The sequence below is a fragment of the Gavia stellata genome, chromosome 10 (assembly GCF_030936135.1).
Source record: "Gavia stellata isolate bGavSte3 chromosome 10, bGavSte3.hap2, whole genome shotgun sequence".
NCBI classification, from domain to species: Eukaryota; Metazoa; Chordata; class Aves; order Gaviiformes; family Gaviidae; genus Gavia; species Gavia stellata.
Window position 1 is genome coordinate 12,042,393 of NC_082603.1, and position 10,636 is coordinate 12,053,028.

Below are 10,636 nucleotides of genomic sequence, written 5' to 3' on the forward strand. Positions count from 1 at the left end.
TCCATGTCATTGCCTTGATTCAAATTGCTGTCTTCTGTTCTTCAGTATTCTACTTTTCAACCATTCTGAGACCTTCAGCACTGCTACTCTTATAGTCACATGCAAAGTGGAAGAAAAATACAGATTAAGGAAGTCCACAAACTACCTTCAGATTACTTAAAATGCTTTTAAGTACTTTGCTATAATACTATTTTTACAAGTCTTTTCTTATAATGCAGAAGTTAGAGCAAGAAAAAAAAAACACCAAACAAACCAAAAAAACAAAACAAAAAAAAAAAAAAACCCAGAGGACTTTCCAAAATCTTTACTTTGAACAAAACTGTATTTTATATATATATATGTGTCATTCTGGATTTCCAGCAATTACAAAATGTCTTTGAAGTTAACAATATGCAATTTATATATTTTTAACCAAAATCATATATAAAAAGACACAGATTCAAAAATATGAGGTTGTATGAACATTTTAACTTAAGGAAATTTGTTAGTTTTTGCCTTGAAAGCTAAAGGTATGAAATAGAGCCCTTATTTCTAAAATAGTGCATTCAGATTATGTGACCCAAAAAGAAACTGAAGGAAAAAAACAAGCTGAAAACATGCCAGAAAGTTATATTATTCCTTCTCAAAATTTAATCTCATTACATTTCCTTAATAGGTTCTCAAAAGTGACTGGATAATAGAAGTGATATCTTTATGATTTTGTGAATAATGGGTTTTATTAGTATTAAGTTAAAGCAAACAGCCAGAACAATACATATGCAACTTCTACTACACACAATATAAAGAATGTAAATTATAAGCTCTGTAAAACAAAAGAAAAGGTACTGAAAAAGCCAACACATTGGTTATGGACTATTCCATTCCTGGTAACAGACTGGGTTCTGTGTTAAGAGAACAGTTGTTGTTTGCTTATTTAAACTGAAATAGAGTGAAATACATAATCAAGCATAAAGAAAAAGTTAATGGAGTTACATGGATTCTATGAGAACAAACTCTAGATTAGTAAGGAAAAAAAAAAAAGATAGTTCACCTAGTAAAAGAGATTACAAGTGGGCTCAGGTTTCAATTTTTAGTGGTGAGGGACAACGGGAGAAATTACCCAGGATTTTTGTAACAATTCGTTTAATAATACACCACTTTCATAACAGAAGTGTTTTACACTTGCACAATGTTAATAACTTTATTATACATGGAAGCCTGTAATAGGCTGATTACACAATAAGACTGGAAACAACCACTGGTACTTTCCTGACACCAGAAAAGTACATAAGACTGAAACATCACCAAGAGTACATAAAAAACCATCAGCATAAACATCACCAAAATTACATTAAAAAACTAATCAAAAAATACATTTGCAAAAAGTGGTTTAGAGCAGTGCCACTGCCTTTCAGCAGCTCTGAATGGCCACCAGTATTTCTAGCAGGTTTCCGTGGCTCCACAGGCATTAATCAGGATTCACATATAATAAATAATGTACCACAAAATATACATAAAGTAAGGCAATAATTCCAAAGAAAAGTTCTGTTGATATTAACAAGCCACTCAAGTTCTACTTTTGTAGTTGATGTCATCACCAGAAGCCTCTGATGGAATTGCAGCCTTAGGCCCTAAAAGCCTGCAACAATGAACTGCTGCAAACCCCTACATCCGTAAAGAGCTCCAGTGACACCACTGGTATGCTGCGGGGGCACTGGGGTCCGTGTTAGCTGATCCTGATGCAGGACAGGGGCCTTAGTATGTACAATTGGGAGCAATTATTTCTTATTGTACATGGAAACCTTGACATAATTCTGAAATATGTGGGTATTTATTGTTCATAACCTGATGTCGAAAGACATCAGAAAGTACATAGTAAGATACGCACTTTCTGGAATGTTAATCTTTTAAAATGCTAGTTATTAAGTTGGGGTCAGAGAGGGAGTAGGGAAGCAGAGGGAGAAAAGGTGTAAATTAAGGGCGGGGGGGGGAACCCCAGTATCAAGTCTGGAGGAACTGGGAGCACAACAAAAGAGAGGGAACCTTATACACTAAAAGAACACGGAAAAGGGGAAAAGCAAGAGACTGACCTTTTTGAACCATGTATAATAAAAAAAAAAATTTATCCCAAAAGCCTATGTGGATTACAACTGTAGTTTCAAGTTGGGGTTCTAATGACATGAACCAGATGCACACGTTTCATTCTCATGGTTTGTGTCAACAGAATCTCTTTACGGAATTACAGTCTTACACAGGAGTTCTGGGGACATTATTGTTTATATTAAAGCTACCATTCTGGGCTCTTAGTACAGACCCAAGAATATTTGCTCCACCTGCCTGGAATGAGGATCACCTGGAAGAACAGAAGTACTTTAAAACCAACGAGATTTAGGTAGCAAAATTCTTTCAGATCAGCCCAGGTATGAGAGACAGCAATTTGAAATGTCATAGATCCCTTCCTCAAAAAGCTGATATATTTGTCACTATCTGTAAATTGGAAGTTCCAATACACTAGCGGTGCATAGAATTCCCATGCTTCGTTACACTTTCCTGAGAGTAAAGCAGTAAGAATAAACCTTAGTCCTAGGAACAAAGTTATTTTTTTGCATTTTAAACTTTTGGGCTATTCCCTGAAAATCTATATAATGTAAATTTGATTGCTAAACATTGTCTCTTGAACAAAAATGCTATTTTAATCTATTGATTTTTGATTAAAAACCATAATAAACAGATCTAAAAAAAAAAAATCACACTAACAAAATAAACTAAATATGAAAAGTTGCATTGAAAGGGCATGTTACATTATTCTTAATAGGACCGTGTAGAAACATTCCAATGGCAGTGTTGTCAAAGTAAAACAAAATTACATTAAGAAGACCCCACAGCCTGGCCACAGTCAGGACCTTACCTGTAACTCTGGCTGGTTGGGGTTTTTACTCGTGTACTACATGGCTCATTTACATCAGACATCATATTTGTATACCCTGAGAAATCTGACACTGAAGTCCTTACTCTATGGTCCACTTCTCCATTAGAGTTAGTGATAAAAGTCATTGGCACCCTGCTGCCCGACTTAAACTGAGAACCAAACGCTTGTGCAAAGTTCTCAATCTGATAGGTTGCTCTAGGCTCTATGTCCTTTTGAGGATCTATCTGGCTACTTAACTCCTGAGATGGGATCTGAAAGCTCGTTGAGGATTCTAAGTTTTTCTGTTCCTTCTGGCCAGTCAGTTTCTGAGATGTCGACTGGTAGGTAGATGAAGTCTCTAAGTTTTTCTGCGGATCAATGAGATCATCCAGCTCTTGAGAGGGAGTCAACTGTTGATGCGTAGCCTCCAAAGCAGACAAGTAAAAGCCTGGCTGAGATCCAAGCAACATCCCAAATGGAGGTTTTGGCAACGCAGTTGGCAATACTGAGGTAACGGATTGGCTGAAGCCACACTCAAGTGGAGATGTAGTGTATATCTGTTTGTCTTGAAACAGAGTGTGGTTATGCAGAGTTGAAGACAAGCTGACAAACTGGAAACTGGGTCCAAAAGCAAAACCAGTGCTATTGGTTGTTCTTTCAAAGGCTTGTTGGAGGTATTTGGAGTATTCTTGCAACATGCTTGCCTTATCATTTGAAACTGTTTGAGAGTTAGGGCTCAAATTTTCTTCCTGAACCATCTCCGAATGTTCTCCTGAGGTGTGCAAGTCCACACGCTGTTCAGTTATACTGAAAGGATCTTCTTTCTGGCCTTCTGATTTGTGAGAGTACTGGTCCAAAAGGCTCTGTAAGACTTCATCAGGAATACCAGACTTGTCATGGCAAGACTTAATTTCACTATTTAAAGATGCTGAATCAATAAGAGATAATGGAGCTTCGTTATCCATAACACTAACACCTGCAGACTGGATGACGGACTGCTGGGAAGTCATGTGTCCGACATTAATTGAAAAGGCACTGTTACTGCTTGCAGTTTGTAGGTATCTTCTTTTCTTTGAAAACTGCATGGCATCATCATAGTTGCTACTTATTTGACCTGGTTTACCACCTGTACTTTGGAGAAGGCCAATAGTTTCTACACCAGTATTGGCTACTAGGCCTAGAGAGCCACTCTGTTTCCCAGACAGTGGTTTTTGCCCCAGAATATCTGGCAGTGGTGATACAAAATTAAGGTAATTTTTGTCTGCCTGTTTTCTGCTTCCTTTTTTCAAGACCAATTTTGGCACCTTTTTCTGAAGTTCATCTACGCCTGTGCCAACTAGACCACCGCTGGAAGACACAATAGGAATATCAACTGCATAATTTGGCATGGCCACGTTACTTGTAACTTGAGATTCAGTTACTTTGCTGCTACACTTATTTCCTTTGTTTTCAGTGGATATACTTTTTGTTTTACTTTTTCTCCTTGAGGAACTTGTATTTCCCTGAGACAATGCAGTCAAGCTACCCATGTTGTTTGATGATCCAGGCTCCATTCCAGCACCTGCTTTACCTATGGCTTCACCACATGTTCTTCTATGCTTCAATAGTCTATCAGTCCTTGAAAAATACTGCTGACAAGTGTCACATTTGTATGGCTTTTCTCCGCTATGCGTCCTCTTGTGTCTTTCCATGTGGTACTTCTGGATGAACTTCATACTACACTGGTCGCACCCAAAAGGCTTCTCCCTACTGTGGATCTTCTCGTGTCTCTGCAGTAAGTACTTCTGGATGAAACCCATGCTGCACTGGCTGCACTGGAAAGGCCTCTCCCCAGTGTGAATGAGCACATGTCTGCGCAAGTGATAGGAGCTCCTGAAGGCAGCGCTGCAGTGTTCGCATACGTGAGGTTTCTGACTGGGGGACGCAATAGCACCTTCCGCATCTCCCACCAGGGGGGGTTTGGATGAAGCGCTTGGCTTCCGCTTGGCTTTGATTCCCTGAGTTTCTGGCTTTGGCCTCTTTGCCTTCTTGACCTGGGCATCGTGCTTTGGCTCACCCGAGCTCCCAGGGGCACCTTCACCTCTGCCACTCAGTAACAGGTCTCGGTGGGGATGCTGGTGCAGGTGGTGAAGAAGGCTGAGGTCTTGAATCACACTCTGGCCTGTTCCTTCCCCGCTGCTGCTCCCCAGGCCGGGGGGCCTCTCCTCCCCCGCTCCCCCAAAGAGACCCCCGTAGTGGTGATGGTGCTGCGGCTGCTCCTCCTCCTCCTGCTCGCTAGGCTTCTCTTGCTTGATGCTCACCAGGGACTGCAGAAAGCCCCAGGGGCTCCTCTGCGAGGAGGAGGGAGCGGAGGGGAAAGCCCCCGCCGGCTCCTTCTTGAAAGTCATGTCCTGAGGGGGAGGAGGCGCCGGGGGCTCGGCCGCCGCCGTGGAGGAAGCGGAGGCCGGAGGTAACACGCACTGCGGGGGGTGCTGGGCCGCCGGGGGGGGCGCGGCCGCCCGGGTGAAGCTGGTGACCGGGGGCAGGCGGTGGTTGAACATAACCATGCCGGGGGGGAAGGTGGGCTCCATGGCCGCCGCCCTCTTGCTGCCGCCGCCGCCGAGGAAGCCGCTGCCGAGTTTCATCCCCCGGGAAGGCGGGCCGGGGAGGAGGCGCGGCCCAGAGGGGCTGCGGGACCCGCCGCCCGCCCGCCGGACACCGCTCGCTGCCTCGCTGGCGGGCGCCCGCTCAGCGGCTGGCTCCCGCGGCGGCCCGGCAGCCGCCGCCCGGGCGCATCGCCGCCACCCCCACCCGCGCCGACGGGCGGCCCCCGGCCCGGGCTGCACTTACGGCTCCCGCCGCCGCCGCCGCCTCCAGTTAAAAATAACGCCGCGTCCGCTCCACAATGGAATTAGCAGCCCCTGCGCCCCGCACTGCACATGCGCGGCGCGCGGCACGCTGGGTACGGCCCGGCCGGCCGGGCAGCCGGCAGCGCGCAGGCGCGACGGGCCCCCGCCCGCCCGCCGCGCTCGCGTGGGGCGGGTGGGGAGGGGGGGGCGCGGTGGTGCCATGTTGGTGGGCGCCGGCGCGGAGGGCCAGCCCCCGGCCCGCGCTGCGGAGCGCCTTCAGCCGCGTCCGCCTTCTGCCGCGTCCGCCCAGGGGCGTTGGCCGCGACCTCCCGGAGGCTCGGCCCCGCTCCCGCGGGCTGCCGGCCTCGCCGCACGGCCAGGGCGGGAGCCCCGGGCAGCGCCGAGCGCCGTCTCCGGCGGGAGGAGAGACCGTGCCGAACACGCGCTTCAGAGTTGCCGCCGCGTTACTAAGAATAGAGCAAGCGGCATCCTTCCTGACATCAAAGAGCAAGCGGCATCCTTCCTGACATCAAAGAGCGTGGCGGTTCCCCCGAGTGGCGCTAACCGACCGCTAGTGTGCGGTGGCGGCCTCCAGCGCTGCCAGCCGCCCCAGGCGGAGGCCTGGCCGCTATCGGGGCCGGGCGAGGGCCACCCTCTCCCTCTGCGGGAGGGACCCGACCTAGAGTTAGACTCACAGGTGCAGCCTCGCATACACTGACGTGATTGCCCAGCCAAAGCATATACAAAACGCCTAAAATATGCGGCGTCTGTATGCTTAGCGTAAGTACGCGCTCTTACTAAGAGATGCTGAAATTTAACATTTTTAACAGAAGTCAGATGGTGGTATGTCTGTTGCTACTTTTATCTCAAAACAGCGGCATTAGTTGCACGCAATGCTGGTGAGTTAATGAAGCTACTCCCAGAAGTGAGACACTACTACCAATAAGAAAGTGTATTTTAATCTGATCTACCAATCGGGCGTGTTTTACACACACCGCTTCCACATGTCTCATTGGAAATGCTCACCGCATGCGAACTGGCAAGTATCTCCATGGGACGCAACTTCTTACCACCTGAGAATACAGCGCTGGCACACCAACTGCACAGCTAGCCACCGGCTAGCTGGCACGCCTCACCAGCAGCTTATCATCCTCTGCTTCCAGCAGTGGACCCCAAGTACAGGATTCTTCAGCCCACTCTTACAACAAAACCCACACTACTAATAATGCTCATTGTTTCAGTTGCATGTATGGAAATAATTCATCCTTGTAACAGAAACGAGATTAAAGTTTTGTTCTTTTGAAATTGCTTTCTCCAAAAAAAGCTATCAGGAGACCTTTTTCACTAATTTTCTAATAGGGTATGCTCCCTTGGACACCAATAAAATCTGAAGAGAATGCGGCTTCATTTCTAACTATTGACTTTTAAAGCCTTTTATATTTTTATAGGGGTTTACAACCAAATTCCAGATTCTATTAAAATGTAAACTGCAGAGGTACCTTAGCTTAAAAAGTTGGAATTGAACATACTAACACTAATTTTTGTCATTGACATAATGGAAGAAATGGAACAAGGTGGATAAATTCCTTATGATTTGTATGCTTTATCTGTCAAAAATACTTCCGTTATGACAGTTCAACCTGTAAAGATCAAGTACTTTCAGTAGGCCTAACTGCTACAAAGCCTTCGGTCAGATTTTAAAATCTTAAAAATACCTAGTTGATGTAAAAAATGGAATTTGGTGCAATTTCTATACCCGACAAAATTTTGAAGCAAGTAAAACTTGTTCCTTTTATAATTTAAATCGTTTCCTTTAAATAGCGTGCAAGCTAACAGTTCATTTTAAAACGTATATTAAATAATGAAAGTTTAGGTCTGTCAGGTTTAGCTAAGTGGTTAAAAGAAAGACCAGGAATTCAAAAACTTAAAGCAGCAGTAAAAATATTAGTCAATGCCTATGAGAAATGAGTCTGTCCCTTTATTCAGGGTGTCTGTGTTTAATGGTAAGCTGGGATGCATATAAGCTAGTCCAAGCATGAAGGGCAGTAGGACACTCATATGGAAAGCCAACTTTGTCCCTCAGTTATCAAGATAAGAAACCTGTCATTTCTCTCATTCATTCTGTCAGCCTTGAGATACTCCAAGCAGACTTACCTCTGTGTTGTACACCCCATATATCAGGAAGATGAAGAGACCCTGTAAAATAAAATGGAGGGAAAAAGCTGTTAACTCTAATCATTTCAGCAGTAGAAATACCTGAAATAAACTTTCCTGGGAACAGACAAAAGAAGACACACTTCATCAAGGTCAATTTATTTTTCTATTTTTCAACATTATAAGCTGTACCTTGGGCATTTATTTGATAACGTGGGAGTGCATCCCTACAGTGTTTGTGGTATTCAACTGTTTGGCAATGAAAGACTTAGCACCAAAGGATCTAATACATTAATTAGAAGAATTAAGTTTATATTTGAATGGTCTTCTGAACAAAGCTGCAAAATAAATTAAAATTAGCGAAAACATGAAGATGCTAAAGCAAACTGAGGAGCAAACATCTCTACTTCTGATGTATTTTTTAAACGGAAATCAAGAAAACATATATTACTAAATTCTACACTAAAAATGTATTCCTGCATATGTATTGACAAAAGTATACACCCCACTTAATTATTTTAGAAATTTAAATAGGAAGAAAGTAAGAGATGTATGAGGACAGAAAAAAGAAATAATGCAAGTAAATAGTATACGTGATTTATCAAAGTTCTTTTAACAGCTTGCTTCAAATTGGTGTGTTACTAGACAAAACAAGCTAAAAACAAACAAAACACTCACTTTAGTGAGTTTGTCCGAACATTTTCACCTTATTGAAGGATGTATTTGCAGGATCGAAGTTAACAGTGCAATGTGTTACTGATTCTTGCAATCCGCAGGCAGAATCCTGAAACATACAGGCAAATTACTAGGGAGAACAGAATAGCAAATGGAGATAAAAGATAAAAGTTTCCTAAGAAAATGCTTCTGTAACTCAGAATCAACACGTGCTTATAACCTTTTTTAAAATTTATTTGTAAAGCGACCCTATCTTGTAATACTAATATTTAAACTGGCCATTTGACTAATCAAGAAAAAAAAAAACAAACCTTCACTTTGAGACAGAAAATATTTTCTGAAAAGAAACTACATTCGATTAACAAAGAAATTACAACTTTTTAATCCAACATGCAAATTACTTGAAGACACCTACATTAATTCTGGATTTGCTCATCAGCAAAATCACTATGTTATTAGGCAGGGAGTAATAAGGGATATCATTCATATGTAATATTTCCATGGATTACCCTATGCCAGTGTAAAATCGTTGGGAGAGATAGTGGGTTTGTTTCATTTCTTTTGTTTAGTTTTTCAAAAAAGCCCAAATCCAATACTTCATTTCAGTTATTTACAGATTACATCAATGACCTGAACAATGAGTAAAAATAGATTCAAAGAACAGACAGCTACATTTTTGAGCATGCCTTCATATGAAATATACCACAATTATATCATACTGCTTATTTGTAAACAGAATAACCAGAATCCAGAAGCTTGGCAACTCAGATAAGTGAACTACTCACATGCAAAATTATTTGTAGAATAAAATCCCAGTTATCTCTTCAAATATAACGTTAGTGGACCATTCTGAGTCCTTTCACAGTATCATCCGAAATCTGCATTTAGACTGTGGAAAAAAAAAAAAAAAGATTGGAAACTTTCTCTAAAGTTACACTGAAATAAAGTTAGTTTTATCTGAGATGAAAGTAAGTATTGAAGTTTTAAGAAGATGAGCACATCATGATTGCATTGAACATAAGCAACTGGCAGCTGATTAATCAAATTATTCAACATACAGCAATATAATCAGCATCACAGGTCTTTTGTAACTGAATGTTCTGAAAAAAATCATTGTAAACAAAGTCCCTTAGTACAAAGCTTTTAAAGAATCATTAAGTTTTTGATAATACTGAAAGCTGTCAGTGACAGTTTTTAATGTTAATGCTAACAATACAAATGGAAATAAGGTAAAAATACATAAATTATGTAAGCATTTTTATTTATTAATCTGATCAGGGCCTGCTTTGTACACACATAAAAAAAAACAGAGAAGGAGTAAAGTGTACACTTTTATTTTCTCCTATCTCCATTTCAAGTTCCCAGGATTTTAGGGATCTCCCTCCCAGGCAAGAGGCTGGAATGGGTAGATATGCCACAGTAAGAAGCAGAGAATAATTCAGCTGTTGTTAAGAACAAGGAAAAAAAATAAAAATTCCTTTCTCAGGCTGCTCCCAGAAGAGTGGGTAAAATCACACACTGCTTGTTATTCAGGTACTTTTATGAGTGAAAAGTCTTGCCAAAACTGTCAGTCCAAACAATATTGTGTGCTATGACATTAAGACTAAAAAAAATAAATATACATTCAAGCCTTCAAACACCTTGGAATACTTTCTTTTTAACCTAGAATTGCACAACTAATGTTTTTAATTGCTTTTCAGTCTCTTCTGAAATCTATGAATCTTGTATAATCACAGGTAGGCAAACTAGTTAGGTTTAGGTATACGGTAATCTTACAGAAAATTCAGAAATTATTAAAGATTCCAGGTCTTAAATTGGCATGCCAAGTTTTTGCTTTTCTTGTGCTTGATATCAGCTCATTTAAATATTTAAATGTTAGAGAGATGAAGTGCTGTGGACATTCTTATCTTAATTCTTGTAGACTTCTGGGAGGTTTTTTTGTCTTGTTTTGTTTTATCATTGGGGGGTGGTGGTGTGTCCTTTAACATCAATAAATTATGCTAATGGCATCAGCCCAACGAGTATTTTACTTATTGCTTGCAATGAGTTATGAGTTCTTGGCACCCACAACTGATAATGAGGGATAATATTC

General features: G+C 41.9%; 1 protein-coding gene across 1 annotated transcript; it reads right to left on the reverse strand.

Annotated features, from left to right (window-relative positions):
• Positions 1-2,750: 2,750 nt before the first annotated feature.
• On the reverse strand, positions 2,751-5,511 carry ZNF281 (zinc finger protein 281). Its single transcript, XM_009818791.2, has one exon. The coding sequence runs from the start codon at positions 5,509-5,511 to the stop codon at positions 2,884-2,886; it is 2,628 nt and encodes an 875-aa protein (XP_009817093.2). The 3' UTR covers positions 2,751-2,883.
• Positions 5,512-10,636: the final 5,125 nt, after the last annotated feature.